Raw genomic sequence first — 27,887 nt, forward strand, 5'->3', positions numbered from 1 at the left:
CATATAGACTGTTTAAGACTGCAGAAAGAACATTACTTATAATCTTATACTCCAGTAATCATGTTAGTTCTCACTCTCCAGTGTTCTGTATTGTTGAAAGATTTATGATCAAACTCTTGATGTCACCCAGATGAGGATGGGTTCCCCTTTTGAGTCTGGTTCCTCTCAAGGTTTCTTCCTCATAACATCTAAGGGAGTTTTTCCTTGCCACAGTCGCCACGGCTTGCTCATCAGGGACAAATGCACACCATTCACCATCACTGTTGATTTGTGTAAAGCTGCTTTGAGACAATGTCTGTTGTGAAAAGCGCTATACAAATAAACTTGACTTGACTTGACTTATGGCAATGAAAAAAGCACTATACAGTAGAATTAAATAGAACAGAACCGTTCATATTTGTTTGTACATTTCCATAGTGTATATGCTTACACAATGACACAATGACATTTAATGCTTCATGTTCTTTTATTTTCTATTAAGCCATGTTGGGTTAGCCATTTATTTAGTGAATCCTAAAGCTTTACTAGAAGAAATCTGATTCACATTATGTACTATGATTATTCTGTCAGTAGCTTCAACAAAACTATCGTGTGTATTGTGGGTTTATGTTGATCTTAACACCTAAAACAGAGAATAAAGTCAGTATAAAGCAGATAGACAAAGGATTTTCTGCATCTTCAAATGCAATGTTTAAATCCTACACACAGGGCGAGGTGTACTCCGTCTCAGACTTGTCACCTGAAATGATTTGAAATGAGTAAATGAAAGCAGTTTAGTAACTGATTATTACACAATGTAAATTATTAAATAATATCACTTAGGAAAATTCTTACTTGTTTGGTAGTAATCATAAACTTTGATCACTGCTGGCTTGAGATTTTTGACAGGAAGCACCTGTTTCATGTGTAGCTCATAGTTGATAGGAGTATTCTTTGTAAGCTGTTAGATATATATCAGATATATATTATAAACACAATCAAATTGTGTGTAATAAAGCAAACACATTTCTTATAGAGGATAACAGTACTCAGTAAGGTCATAAAGACTCTTAAGCTATGTCATTTCACCTCTTTGATGTACATGATAAGATGATCATCTCTGGAATCAACTCGTTCCACCAAAATGCCTTTTTTCAGCTACAGAAACAATGTAAAAATTATTCTATTGGTTCATTAACCCTTTGATTTATTTAATCAAGAGGTAAAGTACAGAAACAGTAGCAACACTTCTACTCCTTACTTCAGCAGGATCTGCTGTGAACCCTGATAAGAGTTTTATGTCCATAATGATCATGTTAGTGCTGTTTAGTGCCCCGTTATATCTGGAGAAAAAAAATTACTCAATAACTTTTATCTATAACAGTGATGATACCAATCATCCTTTTAAATGCAGGACATATCTTACGAGGACATTTAGTAATTAATAATTATTAGACCTAAGTCCACTACAGGTATTAATATATTTGAACTATTTGTAGCAGTTAACTTATATGTACTGTTGATTAATTAAAAACTAATGCTCTATTTTATTCACCAGTTTTCATTTTGTGGGTTAAGGTGAACATACAGTAAGTTAACATATTCATACTTACGTGATGGTGAATTTGAGTGACAAAGTTTGTTTAAAAGATACTGTGCAGTTTCCCTCAGCCTTGGCTATGATACTTAGTGTACTGGTTTTAGTAGGTGTGGGGACATTGAAGAAAAGAGCTGTCTGAAAATGTGAATTAAAAAAACAACAAAAATATATTTATTAAGAAAAATTAGCATGTTTTACTTTTGATTCACAGGACTGTATTTTTCTTTCTCTAAAACATATCTATATGTAACTGTGGTTCTGTGAACAATGATTACCAACCAATCTTAATACAATATCATGTAGTTAGTAACATGAATGCATAATGCAATTTGCTGAAGAAAATGTGAAGAACTGATTCACCCTAAGACTAAAGGGTTAGATTTAGGAAGTTTGTTCATTATGACCGCAGTGCATAGCCCACTGTGAAGATTGATGTAGAATCAATAACCAATAAAGTAACACCATGCCATTGCAACGCATACGTCCAGCTATCTTAACGCAAGCCCTAGTGGTTATAAGCAGTTACAGAACTGCATTTAATAAAATAAAAAGTTTTTTAGGAATGTTAGAAATATGCACTGACCTGCACTGACACACAGGATGACCCCTTCACATCAATGCTGTATTTCCCAGGAACATCCTTCAGTGAACTTTCTTGGTACAGTAACTTATTGTTCTGGTTCACATCAAAGTTGTGACTGTCTCCATCTGCTGATGTTACAGTTACTGTGCTAGAGCCGTCTGAGCTGAACACCTTAGTGGAGTAAAGTGCCAGAGCCTGGAGGGCCACAACCGTGTCCTGATCGAAAAAGTAAAAAAAACAAACATGTAACTATTGTTTTGAACAGGTTAAAAAAGGATTGTAGTTTAATTGAGTACCTGAGTGGATGAAAAGCCTCCATAAGGATTTTGCTGCTTCACCAGCCAGCTGACTATCCTATTAGCATATCCCAAATCAGCAGCAGTGAGTTCACCTGTAGTGAGAACTGCTAGCAGCACGTAGGAACTGATTTCCACTGACAATGAGTCGGAGTCATCTGATGCTGACTGAGACCAGTGAAGACGACCATCTACAATTAAAGATTATTATTACATATGTAGTCATGTTAAAAAAGTATATATTACGAGTTGAAATTAATTTTAATATGAAATGTTCCTGTTGTTAAGCAGTTTCTGCTTCTTCTTGGACATTTTGCCTTTAGTATATGAAATGCATGCTCGACTGCATTTAGGTTAGGTGATTGACTTGGCCATTGTAGACCATTCCACTTACCGTTGAACAAGTCTTGGGCTGCTTTCAAACTAGCCATATACACTTAAGAATTCATCCAGCTTCTTTTGCCAACATGCACATCAACATATACAGTTGTGTTCAAAATTATTCAACCCCCAATGCTGTAAATGGTTTTAGGGAATTTAGTGTACATTTGTAATTGTATTCAGAATGAAATCCTACAAGGACTTCTTAAAGAACCATATGCAACTAAAATGACATCAATTAGTTTTGTAATACAGTAGTAAATGTTTCTTTTGTGAATTCTTCATTGACATAATTATTCAACCCCTTAAAGACTACCACTCTGAAGAACAGAGGTTCAATGAAGTGTTTTCAATCAGGTATTGAAAACACCTGTGGATATCAGGGAGCAGCAATAAAGCCTAATAAGCACCAATTAGGCAGCTTTAAAATGACTGTGATACTCAGCTCCTTCTAGACATTTACTGGTGTGGTTACAAACATGGTGAGGTCAAGAGAATGGTCCAGGAAGACAAGAGAACAGGTGATTACTCTTCACAGGAAGGGCAATGGCTATAAGAAGATTGCAAAGATGTTAAACATACCAAGAGACACCATAGGAAGCATCATTCGCAAATTCAAGGCAAAGGGCACTGTTGAAACGCTACCTGGTCGTGGCAGAAAGAAGATGCTGACTTCGACTGCTGTGCGCTACCTGAAGCGTAGAGTGGAGAAAAGTCCCCGTGTGACTGCTGAGGAACTGAGAAAAGATTTGTCAGATGTGGGTACTGAAGTTTCTGCTCAGACAATACGGCGCACCCTGCGTAATGAAGGCCTCCATGCCAGAACTCCCAGGCGCACCCCCTTGCTGTCCCCAAAGAATAAGAAGAGTCGACTGCAGTATGCCAAAAGTCATGTGGACAAACCACAGAAGTTTTGGGATAGTGTTCTGTGGACTGATGAAACAAAATTAGAACTGTTTGGGCCCATGGATCAACGCTATGTTTGGAGGAGGAAGAACAAGGCCTATGAAGAAAAGAACACCTTGCCTACTGTGAAGCATGGCGGGGGGTCAATCATGCTTTGGGGCTGTTTTGTTTCTGCAGGTACTGGGAAGCTTCAGCGTGTGCAAGGTACCATGAATTCTCTTCAGTACCAGGAGATATTGGATGACAATGTGATGCAGTCCGTCACAAACCTGAGGCTTGGAAGACGTTGGACCTTTCAACAGGACAATGATCCCAAGCATACCTCCAAGTCCACTAGAGCATGGTTGCAGATTAAAGGCTGGAACATTTTGAAGTGGCCATCGCAGTCACCAGACTTAAATCCGATTGAGAACCTCTGGTGGGACTTAAAGAAAGCAGTTGCAGTGCGCAAGCCTAAGAATGTGACTGAACTGGAGGCTTTTGCCCATGATGAATGGGCGAAGATACCCGTAGATCGCTGCAAGACACTTGTGTCAAGCTATGCTTCACGTTTAAAAGCTGTTATAACTGTAAAAGGATGTTGTACTAAGTACTAAGATTGAATGTCACTTGGGGGTTGAATAAAACTGATAATGATGTGAGCTCAGAAAAGACATTTGTGGTTATTTCATTATAAATGTTATGTTATATTTGTCTGACCTACACGTGCCTCTTTGATTTAATTGTAAGCAGGATGACTGAATGATCATAATCAATGTCAAACCGACCAAAACAATCAATTTTAGTGGGTGTTGAATAATTTTGAACACAACTGTACAGTGGAACCATTTGCAGTCATGCACAAGATCATGAGCAGTTTCACCCATTCTCCATGGTTGCTTTTTCCTCTTATTCTGATACAGGTTGATCTTTGTTTTAATTCGTCTATAGGATGTTAATGTACATTTTGAGGTAATTTATTGTATTTTTCCTGTTTTTCTTATCAGTTGTATTGTATATTTTAATTACTTTACTGAAAGTTTCATTTGATTGATGACTACCACAGTTACCTCCTGGAAGGTACGCTTCATCTGTACACCTAAGATGAAGAGGTATTTCATCCAGAGTAAAATAATTATTCCTGTTACCCTCCATAATTCCATGGTAATCTGGATATTATGGGGTTTCTGAGCTCACAAGATTCTTGTGTTTATTTAGATGAATGCTGCCTGATGATGGCTTGCTTCAGTGGCAGTGACTGCATTTGTTTTTACTTAATTTTGTGAGTTAACAATATAATAACTATGAAATCAATTACACCACCAAAACTAGTAAAGTGAAACAATATTGCGCTGAATATTTACATTGAACGTTGTGCTTTTGATTACAGTTTGACTGAAATAAGATAAAGATAGCTACTGTATAAAACATCTCTCCTTAAACTAGAAAAGTATTTGCTTTTTTTTGCTGTATATTTGACAAATGTGATTGTTATGAGGTGACAAACAGTGCTATAAAAATAAGACCAATTAAGCAGCAAATGATTATATCTTGTGCCCCAAATGGCAAATCATTATACTTGTTATACTGTAGTTAATTAATTAATGTGTATTACTCACAAAATAATGCAAATATGTCTGACTCACATAAATGCTATAATAAAGATTTATCCAACCATTCAGTACCTCCTTGAACTACGACATTATCCAACTTTTTTAGTAACTGCTTTCGAATTTCAATCTCTCCAGCCAAGCTGAAAGTGTAGGCCAACAGTGCAGTGGTGTAGGTGTTTTCCAGTTTATCAACAAAAGATTTTAGACACAAGAGTCCATTATTCACAACAGGATCCTGCAATTAAAACATAATTCATTACTGTGTTGAAGAAAACAGTGATTTGGCAGGACTTATAAAAAAAAAAAAAAAAAAAAAAAAAACACAATACGGCTGCAGATGTTCTTTCAGGCCCATTTTAAACATTACTTGTTTGGGCATAAAGCCAATTATATTAGATAAGTATGCTACTGGAAGTCTCGCTAAATTTAAAATCATACTCTTACCTGCACTGTAATGCCCAATTCAAGAAACGATGCAATGATATAAGCAGTAATGGTCACATCATCATTTACACCACCCTGGAATACAGTACATAAAAAGGAAATTCATTTAATTCATTTAGAAATGGGTTCTGAAGTATAATCTTCCCTAGTATACACACATACATACCTTCATTCTGTTATTAAAGAGACTTCCCTGTTGTATAAAACAGCCATCTGATCTTTGCATACTTAGCAGCCATTTCTTTGCACTGTTGATGCTTTCTGGATCAATAAAGATGTAACCTTGTGCTTTGCCAAATGTCCTCAAGACAAATGCAGTTAACCTGGTGGTTGAAATGTATTTTTACATTTAAACATTTTGTACATAACAGAATAAAAAATAAAAAAAAACAATCATAAAGAAGAACCTACAAAGATTTTTTGTCTGGATAATTACTTGTCATTAACATTACCTGTTTTCCAAATTGTATGCTTTAAAATATTCTTACCATGTGTTCCCCTCTCCCCTGCCAAATGTACTATATGCACCATTTATATGTTTATAGTTAAGTTGCCTCTGGTATCCTGTGTAAAGGTAAAGAATGTTATCCTGGTTAGTTCAGGAACTCAATTTTAGTTGGCCAGTCTTGATCTGTAAAATTAAAAGAGAAAGATAATCTTACTGACCACTCTTAAGGAAACCAGTAGCCCTCTCACGAATTGCTGCAGTGAGCTGCTCTGTGTTCTCTAGATACTGTAGAATATAGATATTGGGGGCGAGAAGTGCAATGTTTTGTTCTCCACAACCATAAGGCATCTTAAGCAGCCCATCCAGATGTTTCAACGCACGGCCAAGCATGTCTCCTACAAAAGAATGCAATAATTGTACATACTATAACTGACAAAAACAGCAGGTTACATGCTTAACCCAGATCTTTTCTTGTACACTTCAAAAGCCCTATCACATGACCCCAGCCCGTATTGTCTGGTAAATGTGACATCAGATGTCACATCAGATGTGGCTCAACTTCAATTTAAAGAAAGCCACACAAAGCCACACTAGCATTAAAAACAAGCACATCTCTTCCTTGCTTCACATTGCAAGGGGGTCATCTGTTGAGACACTTTACTTAATGCTATCAGAGAACTGAGGTTATGCAAGCAACTTATTATTCTCTCTCATGGATATGTTTCTGTCTCACTATGGGATATCCTATTCTCTGCATTCATGGGGTTGAATAAGTACAGGTGGACATATGACACTACATTTAATACAGCATTTTCCAAAGTTTGTGCTGTTACATACAATTAAAAAAACTCTGCAAATGTGTGCAGCAATGACCAGTTCACAGCCTAACAAATATATTGTACTGCTACCCCTTAAATAGAGCCTGTTCAGCATTTGTTGCTCTGCTAAACCAAAGGCTGGAGGACAAAAAAATATCCTAATTGTAGAGAAAATATTGAATGACCTTGAGCATAAATTATGGTGTAGAAGAGTTAGAGAACACAGATTAATCAGATTTCCCATCAGGCTGCCTTCTTCTTTTTCCTCACTCCCTGACCATTGTATGATAACACAGGGGCCAGCCGTCTTTAACAGGCAGGTAGGTCACTTCTGGAATTCCACTCCCACTTTCTGCACTAGCACGTGTTCTCTGCCACCGGGGGATGTGTAAGCTGGGAGGTGGCAAGCTTTTACTGTGGCTGAAACCCCATCCTGGAGCTCTGCTTGGTATGCGATTAGCATCTAGATTGGCTTCACGGCACTGAACAAAAATAGGACAGCTTTATACGCTTATTCCTAACAAATTGACAAACTGGTCTGCTTTGAATGGCTGGATTGGGTTTGCAGCTGCTGTGAACCTCAGGTGCGGCCTCTAGTGGCCCTATTTAAGGCTATTTAAGGATTTAAGGCCCTCCTTCTCAACCACTATATAGAAAGAGCAGGTCTTTCCTGAAAAAGCAGTTTAAAAAAAATTGTCCTTCCAGGTTTTAGCAACCTGGATCTCTGGGTATACTTGAATAAGCTGTCTCACATTTTTATTCTCCACTTTCACAGTCGGTAATGGAATGTTTAGCTGGACTAAGAGTTGGAAGAGGTTTTCGAATGCCAGTGTGATTTTGTGCCGCTCCCTTTATACTGACAAAGATGAACCACTTCCAGTCACGTCTGCCAGCCAGCTGGGGCCACTAATTCTAATTCATACTAAAAAGCAAGTAAACATTTGGAATTCTGTTACCTTTTTCTGCGTATATTTGCATTGTTGTTACACATTTTATACATCACAAAATCATAATAAAATGGATCAATCTACAACTGTAATAAGTTCCAGGAGTATTCCCTTAGTCAGTACATGACAAATAATCAAGTCTATGTAAATCTGCTGATCTGCCCAATTCACACACATCACAAGCTAAGTAGCTAGCTGTAGTAGCATTAACAGTGTTTGTATATTTTGTTTCTATAAACCAAAAGACTAGTTATGAACTAGTTAAGAAGCTATGAGCAAATTGTTCTTAGCCCAAAGCCAGGTTAGAGTATACATATAGTTGAAATAAGGCCAAAAACTGTCTGCAATTTTTGCTCCATGTACATGAGCTACTTCTAACTTAATTCAATGACTACTCTACATGCTTCAGGTAATGGATTCTCCCATTTGGGGTCCATGGAGCAATCCTGTGGACATAGAAGCACGTTTGATGTCAACCACCACAAACAGCTGTCTGGCTCTAGCAGATCTCAACTACCTTGGAGGTTCCATTAGAAAAGGGGAATGTAAAACCTTGATGAAGGAAAATTGACCGCATTTTAAAATGGTCCCAGAGCCAAAACAACAGATTAACAAAAAATAACCATTTGAGGGTAATCTTGAAAAAAAAAAAGACTTTTGTTGCAAAATTCGTTTTAAACCATAACAGGATCCGTCTTACCAAGTACTGAAACCGAAGCTCGTGCTGACCCTTGTATTATGTTCTCAGGAAGAATGAGCTGCAACTCTTCTGAAACACTGTTCCCTGTAAGTGTGATAAAAGGCATTTTAATCTTTATCAAGCAGTATAGAGCAGTAGAATGTTAAATGTCACTTTTAAACTGACACAAGTTTGTTTGTGTAACTAATTAGATTAGAATCAAAAGGGAAAATATATCTACAAGCCTAACCTTGGGGGCATAATAACCAGCTCTGACTCTTCATCATTTCAGTTCCTTCAGCCTACGGGGGAAAATGTATTGTTAAATTATAGCCTAATAAATAGGAGTTGCAAAAATTTAGTGTTAAGACACCCACCTGTACAATTAGGCTCCGTGTAACCGTGTCAATGCGGCCTCTCTCTGGAACACTCACAATCTCATTGTCACACAAAGTCTGAGATTGTTCTGCTTCTGCACTCACCGTCACTTTCACGACTCCTGTAGCATATTAACGGTTTCGAATATTGAGAAAAATGCATTAAAAAATACCTGCATGAGAGAGCATGACTGAAATCTTAAGATTTCCTTTAGAAGCAGAGAGGTCAGAATTCTATCTAGAATGGGTTGGAATATAGGAAAAAATACAGTTCCATGCAAGTATCTATTTTATGATTAGTTTAGTAGCTAGCTGCTCAAAGAAGCTCCCAGAAAATCAGGATATACCAAACTGGGTTCAAAAACAACTGTATTTGGTTCCAACCAAATTATTAATACACAATAGTTTCCAATCAGCTAATAAATAAAAAAAATAATTAATATAGCCAAAAAATGAATAACCATCAAATTGCACTTGCACTGGCAAAAAACAAAGACCTCCATATATGAGTTAAAAAATGTAGGACTTACCAAGAACAATGGGAATCAGAGTCCATTTAAAAGTTTTTCTTCCATTTGCACACAGGCATGAAAAATACTCGTCTTGAGGAAAAGGTTCCAGAGTGTAGTCTGTAGAAGCTGCTGGAGTCATTTTAACCTATCGATGAGGCAAATATAATTAATTTACTGCACATTTTATGTCAATATTTACGAAAACAAAACAATATTTACGAAGACAGTACCATAATACATTTGGAAAGGTAATTGAAGACAGTGGCCTTCAACTCAAAAACCTCTCCTCGGATAATAGAGTAGGGCAACGAGAGCTCCAGGAAGAATGGCTGAAATACAGTGAGCTGAACAGGAGGAGCGAGTCCCAGACCTACAGAGGACACACAGAAAGCCTCTGTCTCCCAAGTAGTGATGGTGTCAGGAACAGTGACAGGAAGTTCTACTGATCCAGAGTCTCTATGAAAATCAATGTGAACATAAACATATAAATGTAGAAACACTTTAATATAAACAATAGATTGATTTTAATTTGTTAATGTCATTCGTTTGTTTAATTTTCAAAAGATTCTATTTAAGTAAATTATACAAATGTGACAAAATGCCATTAACTAAATGTGTTTAATATTCAAAACATTCACATCTATTTGTGTAATCTGTTTTTAACCAGACATGGGCATTGTTTAACTAGACAATTTTTTTTTTCTTTTGTTAATGTAAATCTTTACATTTTTCCATTTTCAATAATATTCCTAAGGCTCATTCCACTCCACCTTTATATCCTTCACACTGCTTCCTGCCAAGATGAGGATAATGTTTTCGTGTCATATGATGTCTCAAATTATATAAATTAAATTGAAATTTTAACTAGGTAAATTAAATTTGTGTTTCTGCAGCCTGATGCTGCGAACAAGGCAGTCAGGGTACTGGACCATTCCCAGTTCTGGTCACTTGATGGCTTGGTTCCTAGGCTCCCACATCCTGCCTGGCTGAACTCTGGGGCTTCCAAAGATGGCTTCAGCATCAACCCGCATTGCTTCATAAATCTGCTTAGCTGATCCACAATGTTTTTTCTATTATTAGCATGGACTGCACATCTCAGGCCTCACTTTCACACACTTTCAGACTGTCAGCCCTAAATGCACTGCTTCTGTGTTTTGTTATTGTTTATAAGGCCATGTGCATTTTGTTTTAGTTCAGGTTGTTACTATCCCTGTCTTGTTCTTGGTGGATATAATTTCTCATGAAATATGTATTTTCATATGCCTTAACATCATGGTCTTTTTGTGTGGTAGTAATGACAAACCCTTTCCACAAACTTCAGCAAATGTTATTTAAAGACCTAAATAAAAAGTAAAACCTTTCACCCCTGTGATTTTTTTCATTTTGTTTTGACATGACTAGTCTGATCCTGCTTGGCCTACATTCATATTTAGCTACAGCTCTATAAATAAACAACATGAAGTAATATTCAGATTCACTAACCCCACTTCAGACAGCTGCCAAATCCATGTTTCTGGGAAAAATTTGCGAACTGTCTTTGTGAGTCCAAAATTTGGTGATGACTTTCCAACTAAGTAATCGTAATATAGAAATTCTGAAAGTAAACAAAAACAAATAATTAGCATACTTTATACAGTAACATTTTAGACCTCTTAAAAGTGTTGAAACAGCAGTGAAAACTATGTTTCATAACACTCTATACACAGTAATGTTATCATTGCAATACATTTAGCTATAACATATAATTGAATATACAAAATGTATAAGTAAGAATTTAAAATTGCAATATTTAATATAATTTATGTATAAGTACCCCTATGTCTATCTGTGCGATCATACCGCAGACCTCTGTATATCAAACAGTGAGGTGCTCGAACAGCCAAGTCTGTTATCATCTTCAACCCAACTCCCTGTCAATAGATATGATATAATTAAAGGTTCAGTATCTCACCAAGGTGAGAACACCCCTCACATTTCAGCAACTATTTTAGTAAATCTTCTCAGGGGCAATACTATAGAAATTAAACTTGGATATATTTAGATTTACTGTCCTATAAAAATAGGTTGCAGAATCGGAAAGTCCACTTGTCAGTGCTCAGACCACAGGCCGTACACTGCAGCAATTCAGTTTGCATGGCCGTCATACCAGAAGGAAGTCCAAGAGCATAAATTACTGAAACCATGTTTTGTGGTCTGATGAGACTAAGATAAACTTGTTTTGCTCAGATGATGATGTCCAGCATATGTGGCCACACCCTGGTGAGGAGTTGCAAAAATCTTTTGTCTTGCATACAGTCAAGCATAGGGGTGGTAGCATCATGGTCTGGGGCTACATGAGTGCTGCTGGTACTAGAGAGCTGCGGTTCATCGAGGGAAACATGGATACCAATATGTACTGTGAAATTCTGAGGCAGAACACGATGCCCTCCTTTCAGAAACTGGGCCGAATGGCAGTTTTCCAATATAATACCGACCCCAAACACACCGCCAAGATGACAACTGCCTTGGTGAGGAAGCTGAAGGTAAAGTTGATGGAGTGGCTAAGTATGTCTCCAGACTTGAACCCTATTAGAGCATCTGTGGGGCATTCCCAAGCAGAAGGTGGAGAAGCACCATGTGTCTAACATCCAGCAACTCCGTGATGTCATTATGAAAGAGTGTAAAAGGATCCTGGCAACAATCTGTGCAGCTCTGGTAAATTATATGCCCAGGAGTATTAAGGCAGTGCTAGATAACAATGTTAATATTGACACTGTGGACAGAGTTTTGATGTGTTCACTTAGAGTGTACTCACCTTTGTTGCCAATTATTTAGACTATAATCTCTGAAAATATTCTATACAAACTACACATTAACTACTCTAAAATATATCATATAAAATACAGATAATTTCTATAGTATTGTCCCTTGAGAAGATATATTACAATGGTTAAATGTGCAGGGTATACTCACAAAATACTGTATATATATATATATATATATATATATATATATATATATATATATATATATATATATATATATATATACACACACACACACACACACACACACACACACACACATACATATACATACATATACATACATATATGCACATACAGTAATTACAATACCAGTTTTGACTTTTGACAAACAATCTAGGTTTTATTTACCTTAATTGCATTGTAAGCTTTGTCAATCTGTTCATCTTGCAGATAGCCAACATGCCTGTATTCCCTAAAACCATCAATTGATTCTGATGTCCCTGACAGCAAAGGAAATATCTATAGAAGATATAGTTAATAAACATTATTATTAGTATAAGGTATGCCATGTACTACATCTAAAAACACAATTATGTTATCACTGTTGCCTGCAAGATTAAAGATGGTACTGTAATCATGGCCAATACATACATCATGTTGGGGTTTAACATGCAAGCATTCCAGTTGATCTTCAACCAAGTAGGGATAACCTGACACAGATGTTACTGGCAACAAGTCAAAAATCTATGGGAGAAAAAGCTCAACTTAGATATTAGTTATTAAATATCACAAATTAACACATTTATCACACAAACAAGCACCTTATAACCGTGGAAAAAAGTAAACTTCTTTAACTGTTTATGCAATGAAAATAACCAAAACAACAAACCACATTATTATTGTACTTTCTTATTAATACAGTTCTATATTGCTATAATGATCAAGAGTATAAAGGTTTCACTGTTTCTTTCAAGAACCTGTAATTTGCAGTGTTTAGTATATTGGCATTATTTTATTTGTATTCATTGTATTGGTCATTAACAGTTTCACAGTAAATGGTCCAGCCCTGATGTCCTGTTGCGATGTATAGAAAATGTTAGTAGATCTTTTAAATTTAGAAAATCTAAATGTAATCGTTACTCAATGGCATTCCAACAAAAACAGCCTGGACAGTACACTGGCCTGAATTAGGTATGCTGTAAGCGGAGTGTTGCATGGTTTGTCAATAAATCCATCTTGCATATGCTGATAGCCAGATAACGTGGCCAGATTCAGGGTTCTTACCTTAGGTCTAACCACTTGGATTTGTTAATCAACAAATGCTATTTGGGCATAACCATGCACCCTTTCCAAGTAGTCCAAGCACCCACCCCCCAAACCCTGGTCATTATAACCAAACACACTTTCAATCAGTCTTAAGGACATTTTTCTTAAGACATAATGGTATCAGTCAAGTCATCCAGGGTTTAAATCATTGCCCCTAACAGTTCTGAACTCCAAATAGCACCCATAGATGATACTGTATATATTCACTCATATATAACACAGACACTCTTTGAAGGCACAATATAAGCATGTAAAACTCAGCACAGACATAAACCTGGTCTAGGGACTGAAATGAGGACCCTGGAGCTGTGAGGTAGAAACAATTAATTCATTAAATAAACAAAGTTTAGGATTACATACTAGAATTTAGAGTGTGATAGATTTTAAAACTCTCCAAATCCAAGCACTTGTGCAGATGATGTGCAGAAGATTAAGTAAATCTTAACCTTGTTTGCATTTAGACGGTTCTCAGAATCCAAGATGAACACACTCTGATCTACAACACTGAGGCCACACAAAGAACCAGGATGAGCTGAGAGTTTGAAAGTGTTCTTCTCACCAGGAACTGCCTTGGAGGGAGAGAACTGTAGCGAAACCTGGAGTCCATGACATTAAAAAAGTTCACATGTGTTTAGTTGTTTTTTTTTTTTTAACATACAGTATATTTATTTTTTTTACATATCAAGCAGAACTCAATATAAAAAAGGCTAAATAATAGATCACACTAATTGACTGTAACAGGAAATAACAAATACATAAGAAGACTGACATAAAATTTGAAGTCAGAATTACCTGATTTTTAAAACATTTTTCCACCTCAAAATTCTTGTTAGCAGCGATGACGTTCTCACTGGGCAGGACAGAGTACACCACAACCTGCACAACTGGAGCAAACTCAGCAGCAACTGACAATGTGAATGAAATTTCCCCTCTTCGAATATCTGAAGAGCCTTTCACATCCACCTTCTCATGCCCATGATGTACTATGAGTCCTTTAGATAAGACCTGAGCCAGAGGCAAAATATATGTTGGTTTTAGTCAGGTACATTTCAGTTTGAGCTGATGGAATTAGGAAAAACAGTAGACTTGCATTTACAGTCTTGGTTACATATAATTTGACTGCATGTACTTACTATGTATATAAGATCAATGCTGAAATGCTCAGTAGTTTCTCCAACAATATAGTAATTTATAGTTATGGGAACTTCAGCACCACACTTAAATGGTTCCTTTGAGCTCGCTATTTTTAGTTCACTGAACACTGGACTGTACGGTGTGGCAGGTTGGAGCAGACGTATACGTGTATCAGCATTTGTAAAGAATGGTGTTTTGTACCCGTAGTATTTTTCCACTGGATAGACGCTTGCCTAGATAACAGTGAAAAATTATTTTAAAGATCTAATGAATTGATTTTGCATCTTAGTAAGTAATAAGGTCATCATAAAATACCTGCAATGAAATCTCTGTTGTAGGATGTTCAGGTGGAGCGACAGAGAACTTTGCTAATCCACTGATATCTGTAGTAAGATTAAGTAGTAACTTTTTGGACGAACCTTCACCTTCTAAAACATACACTTTTTTGTTAGGAATTGGTGCTCCACTGAAGGTAGTAACATTAATCTGTTGATCAAAGAAAAAATACAAATTATATTTTGTTAATCAGAATAAAAAAAAATAGCAGTATTGGTGGACCAATGAATGATCTCAAGCAATAAAAACTTACAATTCCTTCTATAACTCTTTCCCGTTCAAAGTGTGTTGGTAAATCCACAAATTCCACTTTACCAATTTGGTAGGTGAGTTCTATGATTACAGATTTTACTATGGACAATTCTACACACAAAAAAAAATAAATTAAACAATATACAATTTACATTATTTAAGTTATTATTACATAATAATAAATAATGTAATATATATATATATATATATATATATATATATATATATATATATACACACACACACACACACACTGGTGTGAAAAAGTGTTTACCCCCTCCTGATTTCTTATTTTTTTGCATGTTTGTCATAATAATTTTATATAGATCTATTATTATTGTTATGAATGGCCCGGCGATATGAAGCGCTGATAACACACAAACTACAGATCCCATAATGCAGCGCTTCAGCTGCCTTGCTGAACTCTAGGCTACCTGGGAACATTCCAGCGTCAATCAAGTTAAGCTTCTGTTGATGTATACAAACCTATTGTACAGTTATTGTGAAACAGCGCCTCACAATGGCGTAGAGAAAAGTTTATTCTGAAAACAGAGCCTTTCAAAGCCGATGAGAGGCTGAGTATGTTTACTGACATTGCCGGTAAACCCTTGTGTCTTATTTGTGGAGCTAATGTGGCTGTAATTAAGGAATTTTATCCCAAACGGCACTACGAGACAAAACATCAGGATAAGCTAAAAAACCCTGAATGCAGAGCAGAAGATACAGAAAGTAGAAGAGTTAAGGAAGAATCTGACATTACAGCACACGTTTTTCACCAGAGCAAAATCACAAAGTGAAGCTGCTGTGGAAGCAAGTTTTATTTTGGTAGAGGAGAAATCTGAGGAAAATCAGCCCAGCCATTAACCGAAAAGTTTCTGAAGAGCTGCATAATGAAGGTGTGCGACAGGAGATATTTCTATGAAGAGCAAAATATTTTGAGTTATTTAAAGTTGAAGTTGATATTTTTTTTTTTATGCCATAAGAGCAAAGAAATCAGATTTTTGATTTGTTGTTATTTCAACGTTGACTTAAAAACACAATTTTTATTTATTTTTTCAGGGGGGTTTTTCACAGCAGGTTCATATTTCTAACTTTTTGACAGGATATAATTTTATGGCAAGCAAAATATTAAGTTATTTAAAGTGTAAGTTGATTTATTCTGGAATAATATTCCTGTCTTTTTTTATTCATATTTATGTTAAAAAAAACTTTTAGTTTTAGTGCAATAAATGTTTATCCTGTTCAGCCCGCAACCTAAAATGTGTGCTTTGAGTTTTGGCCCCCTGTGCAATTTAGTTTGATACCACTGTTTTAGATCATGAAATTAATTTAAATATTAGTAAAAGATAACACAAGTGAACACGACATGCAGTTTTTAAATTAAGTTTTTATTATTGAGGGAAAACAAAATCCAAAACTTCCTGGCCATATTTGAAATAGTGTTTGCCCCTAAACCTCATAACTGGTTTGGGCCACCCTTAGCAGCAACAACTGCAATCAAGCGTATGCAATAACTTGCAATGAGTCTGTTACAGCACTTTGGAGGAATTTTGGTTCAGTCATCTATGCAGAATTATTGTAATTCAAGCACATTAGAGGTTTTTCGAGCATGAACCGCCTTCCAGTTCCTGAAGCAGCAAAACAGCCCCACACCATCACACTACAATCACGTTTTACTATTGGTATGATGTTCTTTTTTTGAAATGTGCTGTTACTTTTACGCCAGACGTAATGGGACATGCACCTTCCAAAACTTTTGTCTCGTTAGTCAAGAGTATTCTCCCAAAAGTCTTGGGGATCATCAAGATGTTTTCTGGCAAAACTGAGACGAGCCTCTATGTTCTTTTTGCTCAGCAGCGGTTTTAAACTTGAAACTCTGCCATGCAGACCATTTATGCCCAGTCTCTTCCTTATGGTGGAGTCATCAACACTGACCTTAACTGAAGCAAGTGAGGCCTGCAGTTCTTTGAATATTGTTGTGGGGGGCTTTTGTGACCTCTTGCTCTTGGGGTAATTTTGGTCAGCTGGCCACTCCTGGGAAGGTTCTCCACTGTTCCATGTTTTTGCCATTTGTAAATAATGTCTCTCACTGTGTTTTGCTGGAGTCCCAAAGCTTTAGAAATGGCTTTAAAACCTTTTCCAGACTAACAGATCTCAATTACTTACTTTCTCATTTGTTTCTGAATTTCTTTGGATCTCGGCATGGTCTACTTCACTTTGGCTAGAGAAATTTAACTCGGTGCTATAAACAACAGTTCTAACAGGGGGCAAACACTTTTTCACATAGGGCCATGTAGTTTTGGATTTAGTTTTCCCTCAATAATAAAAACCTTGATTTAAAAACTGCATGTTTTATTAACTTGTGTTATCTTTTAATAATATTTAAATTAGTTTGATGATCTGAAACTTTAAGGTGTGACAAACATGCACAAAAAAAATCAAGACATTACTGTATATACATATCAAATAATCTAATAATAATAATCATAATTTTACAACAATTTCAGCATAATTAAGTTTTAAAACTATCGATCAGATTGTGGTTTTTTTGGTAATGTTTATCTCCATTCGATAATGAGGAGATTTACTGACTCACCTGTTCCTTCCTCTGTCAGTGTAATAGTAGCATTAAGACTAGTCTCAAAATTATCTTCAAATTCAGAGACAATTAAGGTTGACATATTCAATATAAGTGAGGCACAACCATTCTGACTTATCTGTTAGGAAACATAAAAACAAATACAGCATGAGGACAATTAAAAGAAAAAATATTGCATCCTTTAATATAGTGTTACTTACACACCTCCACTCTTTCGTCCAGGCATGGTGCAATCATTGGGCTGTTCTCATTAAGATAGTTCTCTATTAATTTAAGACAGACTTGAACCAGTGCTGCACCAGCTACTGGCTGTCCATAAGTGTACCTTTAAAATACACAAGCATTGATCTTTGGACTGTGTTTTAATAAGATTCATAAATATATTTTAAATACATTATTTTGTTTTTTGTTTGCATGATACTGTCACTCACCTTCCACAAATCTCCAGTTTCAGTTCCTCCTCACCAACACTATGTTCTTTTGGTGATGTAACTATAATCTCAAACTTGGGCAAAACTACATTTTTAAAGAAATTCTTTAGTCAAATGTAATAAATTTGTATTTTTAGGTTAATTCTATTGTACATTATGCAGTTATTACATCAAATGATGTCAATGACTTCAATTTGAACAGAAAAGCTACAGAAAGTGAATCTTACCATATTTTTTCACCTCAAAATAGTGTGTGAATAATTTTCCTTCAGCATTAGCAATTATCTGATACTGTCCCAGTGGAGCCTCAGCATTCAGGTCATGTGAAAGCTGCAGTATCAGTCTTGTTGAGGTCACATTTGTCCACTGACCAATCCTATTATCATTATTATCCTGATTGGTTAATAAAAATAATACATTAAATCTATGAATGTAACCAATATAAACCAGGAAATGTAAATAATAAATTGTAGTAAAATACTGCCAGAAAAGAAAATTAGGTATAGTTTCATTCTTACCTCAATTATTATTGTGCTGTACTGTAAATAAGATTAAGAAATAATTCTGATTAAGAAGCTACACTAGAAGTGCACTATTAAGCAATAGTTATATAGAAAAGTATATTTTTATTTTTATGAAATTGTCTACTTACCTTTTGTTCAAGAGGAATAAAATTTGAATCCATAGTGACAATTCGAAAATGTACTGTGGGAAAAAAGACCACCAGTTATTTTGTAACAATCAAGCCTTTGTTAAAAAGTTATATATGAAATAGAGAAGCATATTGTAGGAATGATTCACCTGTTTGGCCTGGATTATAGATGGGCTTATCAGTCTGAATAAATACATTTGTGTAATAGGATTTAAACATCATTTTTGTCTTTTTGGTCATCTTAAAGTTTTCACCTCTGATTTCTACTTTGATCTCCTGCACTGATTCACCCTCAATCCTTGGAGCCTGTGAAAATTATTCCATGTTAAACACCATCAATCATAAAAAAAAAAAAAAAACCAAAAAAATAAATGGATAAAAAGTACTTCAGTAAAGAAGAAATATGGATTTAGACATTTTTGATTTTTCAATAACAATTTCAGTCCATATATCCACTTTACATTTATACATATAATGTATTTTGTAGTTATAAATGTTGAGTATCTAGAACTTAAAAACCGAAGACATCCCTGTCAGTCAACAGGTACAATAATATACAGGTAAAATGTTTATGAAATGACAATTAATCATTGGACCATTGCGTAATACAGGTTTTCAAACAAGACAACAACCCCAAAAACACCACCAAAATGAACTAAAAAACAATGAGTATTTTGAAATACTAAATTTGTGGTGTGTCCTTTTTCAGAACTTTTTATGTGTATGACAAAATATTTATTTTTCTTATTATTAAAATGATCACATATGTTTGTAAATTAAATGGATATACTGTGTGTATTTTGTATATATATATATATATATATATATATATATATATATATATATATATATATATATATATATTTCTGACCTTAAACTGAGAGCACTGGTGAAACTCCTTTTCGACTGTCTCTTGAAAAAAAATTCTGTTTTGATCCTTGTGAATCAGAGAAATGTCCATTTGCAGAGTCTCATTAGGCTGCAGGAGACTCACACAAAATGTGGCCTCAGAGCCTGACTCTATGACTGCAGGAAATGTCACCATGAAATGTCTGAGGAGAAAAAATTTGTGAAACACAATGAAGGATAAATGAAATAAAGAACTGTAGTTAGATAACAGAAAATTTACTTCAAATTTTAGGATCTGCCTATTATAAAAAATAAAACATACTCATGCTGTCTTCATAGTAAAAAGAGTGAATTAAGACAGAGGAATCTTTATAAACTTGTATATATATTGTAATTTTAAACATGTGTAAGGGGCAAAGATACATTTATGATTTCTTACTTTACTTTTCCGACAAAAAAGTTATATAAAATAATTCTCTCTCTCTCTCTCTCTCTCTCTCTCTCTCTCTCTCTCTCTCTATATATATATATATAGAGAGAGAGAGAGAGAGAGAGAGAGAGAGAGAGAGAGAGAGAGAGATGTATTATACTTGTGCACATGATTATTAGTTAAGAGATGCTAAATTAAAAAGTAAGTAAGGTTACATAATCTATATAAAGAAAAAACTGGATAAACTTCTGCTATATATGAGGTGAAACAGCTGACTGATATGTCTAAAACATTTTGTTGTTTGTAGTTAGCTAGCTGTTTTAACCTTGTTAAGGATAATTATATTTATTTTGTTTAGTTGGTAATTGGGTGAAGAAGTCCATTTATGCAAAGGGACAAGACGTATTTTTCCATAGAAACAGGATGTATGAGAGTAACAACATTGAATCTAATGATTAAAGAAGGAAAATAACCATCAATTGCAATATCCAAAAATTACCTGCGTCTCAGAACCTTCCCTGCTATACAACTCTATATTTTTACACACCTTATAACCCGTCTCTGAGTATTCCATTACATTAATTTTATGGCATTTAATGAAAACTTTTGTTAAAGTAGACATACATCTAGCATGACCTTTATTAATGTGTATCTTTCACAAATACAGTTGTTATAAAGCCATACATATGACTCAAAGTGCCATGATATGGACAAATTCACAGAGGAGTCATATTGTTGAGTGGGAGTCAGTTTAACCCCAGGATTATTTCAGAACTCTGTTTATCTTTCTAATGACTCATATTTTACACATCTCTCATGACCATTCCATATTTCTTGTGACCAGTCATTTTAACTTTCTATGTTTGCCTTTATTTAATAATGTGACAACACCATTTATGTATGATTCCTTAAATGGTGTATTAATCTCACTTTTACTGCCTTTACTGTCTTTTATTCTTGATGATGCATCTGTTAGAATAAATTTGAACTCTAATCATATAAAATATATAACCAAAAGAGTGGACAACTGACCTTCTTTCTTAAAATGTTGCCAGAAATTTGAAAGCACATAATTGTCTCTGTGTGCTTCAGAATGACAATTTCCCTAAAAAAAACATTGCTTATAACGACATACATTTTTTGTGAATGCCATGCCAGGCATGCCAAGCCTTTTGTAAAAGAACTTGAGTATCCCACCCATAGCCCTGAACTCCACTAAACATCTTTGTGCTGAATTCCATCTTCACCAAATGTTTCCTTGTCCAACATAACTACTAGCTCACTATAAATCTTGTCGCTGTCTGAAGACAAATCCCCACAAACACATTTCAAAACCTTGTGGAAGGTAGAAGCCTGAAAATTATTTTAGCAGTAAAGTGGGACTTCATCTGGAATGGCATGTGGGTGTGACGGTCAGGTGGCCACGAACTTCTGGCTTGAGATCTTATGTTGTAATAATGTCCCAATTTTTATAATAAAACATACAGTGTTGCAGTATGACATTATGTATTTGTTCATTTTTACTTACGGTCTGGAGATTTCTCCATAAACAGAAAAAAGGAGTGAGCAGAAGAGTAGCCAAAACCTGGTATGAATCTTGTTGAACACCATGATGAAGTCCATAAAAATGACAATACTCATGCGTGCCTCTTTACGTTTACAGACAAGTGTTTTCCTGCATTATTAGGCTGCGTAAAACATAAAATTGTGTGTTTTCGTAGGAACTAAAAAATCTAGCAAACGACACGGATGTACGCGTACACGAAGACTCCGGCCTGTTTGTTATGAATACTAGCTGAAAACCTGTCGCAAGAGGAGGGACGAGGAATTCAGCGGACTGCGCATGCGATAAATGCAACACAACAAACGCAGGAGTTTCGGAGGAACCCGATGGCGGATCAGGTCTCAGAGTTCAGCTCTCATCAATTTCACCTTAAAATTTTCCAGTAAACAAATCTTCTTCAGTTGGGTGCAATGCAGTGCTATTGGATTCATAAAGGACAGATCATGACGCAGCAGAAACACTATGTTTCAGTTTCATTTATTTTCATTAATTTCGTAATTTACCTTTGCGTCGAGGTGTAAAGGACTTTATTTTTTCACAATTCTTCCTTCTCACAACTCATTTAATAATATTGTGATCATGTTCATTCCAGCTAGTGTGTGTGTGTGTGTGTGTGTGTGTGTGTAGTGGGCGTAGTACTTTTTCCTTTTATATCTCACACACAAACTTTGCACAAACACTGTACACACACTGTTATTGATAAACACTGCACACACACAAAATTAACACTGTACACAATGTAACTGATAAACGCTGTACACACTTTAACTGATAAAAACTGAATACACTCAATAAATAAACACTGTACACACACTATAACTGATAAATACTGTACACACTCTGTAACTGATAAACACCATACATGCATGCATGGTAGTTTATAAACACTATACACACACTGTAACTGATAAATACTGTTCATACTCTGTTACTGATAAATATTGGAGACACACCAAACTGATAAATACTGTACACACATTATAACTAATAAAAACTGTAAACACACTATAACTGATATATTGTAATTTTCTGAACATGTCTTTGGGGCAAAGATACATTTATGGTTTCTACCTTTTACTTTTTCTACAGAAAAACGTTATATAATATATAAAATAATGATATCAAATTGATTTATTTATAATATTTATTATACTTGTGCACATGATTATTAGTTAAGAGATGCTAAATTAAAAAAGTAAGTAAGGTTATAAATGATCAACTACTGCAGTTAAATGAGTATAATCTATTAACTTTACAGAACTCAATCATTAATACTATTAATGATAATATTTAATAATATTTATTAATTGATATATTCATATTTATTTCATTTAGCAAATCTTTTATGATTTTGTACTTTTTAAAAATTTTTGTAATAAAGATTAATACTATTTAACATGGAGTGTTGTTAGTTTTTCATCCAGTATCCATTTTGAAATCTAATAACCAATTAATCAGTTGATTAATTGGTTATCGGGAAGTATGATCCAACCTAGCCATCGATATCAATAAAATTCACCATCGGTCTGCCTCTAACAATGTAGTCAACAAACAAATGTGTAAATAACCATTTTAATTTTTTAACATTTTTATTAGACAAATTAACCATATTTTGCTTCCATGACAGCTTTGCACACATTTGGCATTCTCTCAGTCAACCTCATGTCTATCAACCAAAGAGTACACTGGATCCAACAAAGAAAAAAAAAGTACAATTTGCAGCTACATATGAGGTGAAAGAGCTGATTGACTCATTTTTAACATTTTGATTCTGTGAATTAAAAAGCAGAATTTTGTTAGCTGTTTCATCTTGTTAAAGATAATTAGATTCATTTTGTTTAGTTGGTACTTAGGGAAGAAGCCCATTTATGCAAAGTACCAGGTCGTATTTATCCACAGAAACAGGATGCAGGAGAGTAGCAACATTGAATCCAATGATTAAAGGAGGAAAATAACCATTAATTGCAATATCCAACAATTACCTGAATGTCAGAACCTTCTCTGCTTTACACCTCTATATTTTTACACACCTTATAACCCGTCCCTGAGTATTTCATTACATTAACTTTATGCCATTAAATGCCATGAAAACTTTTGTAAAAGTAGACATACATCTAGCATGACCTTTCTTAATGTTTCTTTTTTCACATCCACATACAGTTGTTGTGAACCAATACATATGATGCAAAGTGCCATGATATGGACAAGTTCACAGAGGAGTCATATTGTTGAGTAGGATTCAGTTTAACCCCAGGATTATTCCAGAACTATTTCTTCTTAGTCAATGACTCATATATTCCACATCTCTCATGAACATTTCACAGTTCTTGTGACTATTTCACATCTCTAATGACAATTTCACATTCCAGCTAGAGTGTGTATAGTGGGTGTTGTACTTTTTCCTTTTAGATCTCACACACGCCCTCACACAAACATTGCACAAACACTGTAAATTATAAACACTGTACACACACTATAACTGATAAACACTGCACACACACAAAATGAACACTGTACACAATGTAACTGATAAACGCTGTACACACACTTTAATTGATTTGCAGAACGAAATAATATGCTGTTTGCTATAATTCTACACTAATGCCTTACTATGTTTTCTCTTCTGAACAGAATATACACGATATTGCCGCTAGTTTGAGGACACATGGTTAAAAGAATAGTATGTGTTTTCCACATTTAGTCCCAATTTGCTCTTATAATTCCCTCCACTATTCTGGGAAGATGTTCCACTAGATTTTGGAGTGTGCATGTGGATATTTAAGTGAATAAAACATTTAATGCTACAGCATACAAAGACATCCTATGCAATTGTGTGCCTCCAGCTTAGTGGTAACTGTTCGGAGAAAAAACACAAATGGCAGGAAAGGTCAGGTGTCCTAATACATTTGTCCAAACAGTTTATCCCATGTAGAAGGGCTAGCATTTCACCTTGATATCATTACTGTCAAAAATGTAAATAAGTAAAGGAATAGGAGATGATTTGCTAGTCCTATTCTGTACTTATCTGATTATTCTCCAAACAGGCAAAACCTGAGGAAAAAATACTTGTGGAATTTGACAGAACAAAGCCTTACCGTGATCTCCCCAGGAAAATAATTTTTGTCGAGAGTAACATCTAAGTGGAAATAATTTCCAATTTATTCACTCTCTGTTTCATGGAGTTTAAGTTTTGTCTGCTTTTGTCTGTACAGTGTATAAAAGCTCTGCTCTGTTTTATGATACTGAGTTGATTCTGCAAGTTAGGCTTGTGTGTGATAAATAATAATAAAACATTATCAATAATTTTTTATTATTATTTTATAAAAAAAAAAATAACATCAAATAAAATGATGAGTTACTTAGCATAATCCCGGGTTTACATTTGCGGCATTTAGCAGACGCCCTTGTCCAAAGCGACGAACAAAAGTGCTTTGAGTCTCCAGCACGGGATAAATCTACACTGGTACGCTAGATTACAAACTTAGTACAAATCGAACTTTAACTGTTGATTTTTACAAAGTAAACTTGGAAAGTGCTTATTTAAGTGTTCTCAATTAGAGAGGTGCACACCAGTCAAGCGGTGCTGGAGGATCCCAGACAGCGTGGTGCAGTGCAAGGTGTGATGAGGTCTCTGTGGTAAGATGGTGCTGGTCCATTTTTGGCCTTGTAGGCAAGCATCAGTGTTTTAAATCTGATACAGCAGCTAGTGGAAGCCAGTGAAGGGCGCACAGCAGTGGGGTGGTGTGGGAGAACTTGGGAAGATTGAACAGAAGTCGTGCAGCTGCTTTTTGGATCATTTGCAGTGGACGAATAGCATTCAGTGAAAGACCTGTTAGCAGACAATTGCAGTAGTCCGTCTTGAAATGACAAGAGACTGAACAAGCACCTGGGCAGCCTGTGTGGACAGAAATGGTCGAATCTTTTGGATGCTGTAGAGAAGAAATTGACAAGGACGAGCCATATTTGCAACATGTGAGGAGAAGGACAGTTGATTGTCCATAGTTACCCCAAGGTTGCAAGCAGTGGCCAAAGGGGAGAGCAGAGAGTCACGAAGAGTTATTTGGAGATTTTGACCTAGAGATGAATCACCTGGGATGACCAGCAGTTCTGTTATAATAGGGTTGAGTTTTAATTGATGAGCACTCATCCATGAAGATATGTTTGTCAAGCATGCCGAGATCCGAGCAGAAGCTGTGGTAGGAGAAGGTAGGGAAAGAAAAGATGAGTTGTCATCCGCATAGCAATAGTAAGAAAACCCATGTGAGAATATGACTTCACCAATAGAGTGGGTATAGATGGAGAAAAGGAGGGGACACCTTGTGGGACACCAGTGGTGAGTCTGTACAGGGGCAGATGTGGATCCCCTCCATGTAACCTGGTATGAGCGACCTTCCAGGTAGGTAGCAATAGAGATCTGTGAATTAATATTACTTAAAGAAGTACCGGTCTGTAGTTGATGCCTGATGGATCCAGAGCAGGTTTCTTTAAGATGAGAATGACACTTGTTTGCTTGAAGGTAGTTGGCACAGAGCCAGATGTTAAGGACCCGTTGATGATTGTGGAGATGAAGGGCAGGAGATCTTGTGAGATGGTTTAAAGCATAGTTGAAGGGATTGGATCCAGAGGGCAGGGGGTGGAATTGCAAGATTTGATGACTTGCAGTATCTCATATTCTGTTAAGGTTGAGAAGCTTGACAACAAAGGAGTAGGTGATTCCTGTCTGTGTTGTGTAGAAATTGTTGGGGAGGAAGACAATGAATTCCTTTATTTTTTCACAATTCTTCCTTCTCACAACTCATTTAATAATATTGTGATCATGTTCATTTCAGCTAGTGTGTGTGTGTGTGTGTGTGTGTGTGTGTGTGTGTGTGTGTGTGTGTAGTGGGCGTAGTACTTTTTCCTTTTATATCTCACACACAAACTTTGCACAAACACTGTACACACACTGTTATTGATAAACACTGCACACACACAAAATTAACACTGTACACAATGTAACTGATAAACGCTGTACACACTTTAACTGATAAAAACTGAATACACTCAATAAATAAACACTGTACACACACTATAACTGATAAATACTGTACACACTCTGTAACTGATAAACACCATACATGCATGCATGGTAATTTATAAACACTATACACACACTGTAACTGATAAATACTGTTCATACTCTGTTACTGATAAATATTGGAGACACACCAAACTGATAAATACTGTACACACATTATAACTAATAAAAACTGTAAACACACTATAACTGATATATTGTAATTTTCTGAACATGTCTTTGGGGCAAAGATACATTTATGGTTTCTACCTTTTACTTTTTCTACAGAAAAACGTTATATAATATATAAAATAATGATATAAAATTGATTTATTTATAATATTTATTATACTTGTGCACATGATTATTAGTTAAGAGATGCTAAATTAAAAAAGTAAGTAAGGTTATAAAAGATCAACTACTGCAGTTAAATGAGTATAATCTATTAACTTTACAGAACTCAATCATTAATACTATTAATGATAATATTTAATAATATTTATTAATTGATATATTCATATTTATTTCATTTAGCAAATCTTTTATGATTTTGTACTTTTTTAAAATTTTTGTAATAAAGATTAATACTATTTAACATGGAGTGTTGTTAGTTTTTCATCCAGTATCCATTTTGAAATCTAATAACCAATTAATCAGTTGATTAATTGGTTATCGGGAAGTATGATCCAACCTAGCCATCGATATCAATAAAATTCACCATCGGTCTGCCTCTAACAATGTAGTCAACAAACAAATGTGTAAATAACCATTTTAATTTTTTAACATTTTTATTAGACAAATTAACCATATTTTGCTTGGTGGTTTAAAGCATAGTTGAAGGGATTGGATCCAGAGGGCAGGGGGTGGAATTGCAAGATTGGATGATTTGCAGTATCTCATATTCTGTTAAGGTTGAGAAGCTTGACAACAAAGGAGTAGGTGATTCCTG

The 27,887-nt window shown here is 35.3% G+C and overlaps 1 protein-coding gene across 1 annotated transcript; it reads right to left on the reverse strand.

Annotated features, from left to right (window-relative positions):
- Positions 1-447: 447 nt before the first annotated feature.
- On the reverse strand, positions 448-22,160 carry LOC124394365 (alpha-2-macroglobulin-like). The gene is made up of 35 exons (XM_046862507.1): positions 21,847-22,160; positions 19,911-20,091; positions 19,189-19,345; positions 19,040-19,092; positions 18,906-18,926; positions 18,615-18,780; positions 18,388-18,472; positions 18,161-18,281; positions 17,954-18,074; positions 15,359-15,468; positions 15,085-15,255; positions 14,769-15,002; positions 14,428-14,640; positions 14,082-14,231; positions 12,961-13,053; positions 12,718-12,828; positions 11,376-11,472; positions 11,045-11,156; positions 9,793-10,018; positions 9,581-9,707; positions 9,051-9,172; positions 8,924-8,975; positions 8,695-8,778; positions 6,448-6,624; positions 6,270-6,345; positions 5,948-6,104; positions 5,782-5,856; positions 5,410-5,572; positions 2,459-2,649; positions 2,163-2,378; positions 1,593-1,714; positions 1,241-1,322; positions 1,069-1,137; positions 835-940; positions 448-739 (listed from the first exon to the last, which is right to left on the reverse strand). The coding sequence occupies exons 1-35, from the start codon at positions 21,957-21,959 to the stop codon at positions 699-701; spliced, it is 4,395 nt and encodes a 1,464-aa protein (XP_046718463.1). The 5' UTR covers positions 21,960-22,160; the 3' UTR covers positions 448-698.
- Between the last annotated feature and the right edge of the window lie 5,727 nt (positions 22,161-27,887).

Source organism: Silurus meridionalis, chromosome 12, assembly GCF_014805685.1.
Source record: "Silurus meridionalis isolate SWU-2019-XX chromosome 12, ASM1480568v1, whole genome shotgun sequence".
Lineage (NCBI taxonomy): Eukaryota > Metazoa > Chordata > Actinopteri > Siluriformes > Siluridae > Silurus > Silurus meridionalis.

What these genes read in the sequence shown, in the direction of transcription:
- LOC124394365 (XM_046862507.1), bottom strand. Translation starts at nt 21,959, where the DNA reads ATGAGTATTGTCATTTTTATGGACTTCATCATGGTGTTCAACAAGATT. An exon ending in TATGGAGAAATCTCCAGACC is followed by an intron (nt 20,092 to 21,846) that starts GTAAGTAAAAAT and finishes TTTTCTCCTCAG; the next exon opens with ACATTTCATGGTGACATTTC. An exon ending in AAACTGGAGATTTGTGGAAG is followed by an intron (nt 18,282 to 18,387) that starts GTGAGTGACAGT and finishes TGTATTTTAAAG; the next exon opens with GTACACTTATGGACAGCCAG.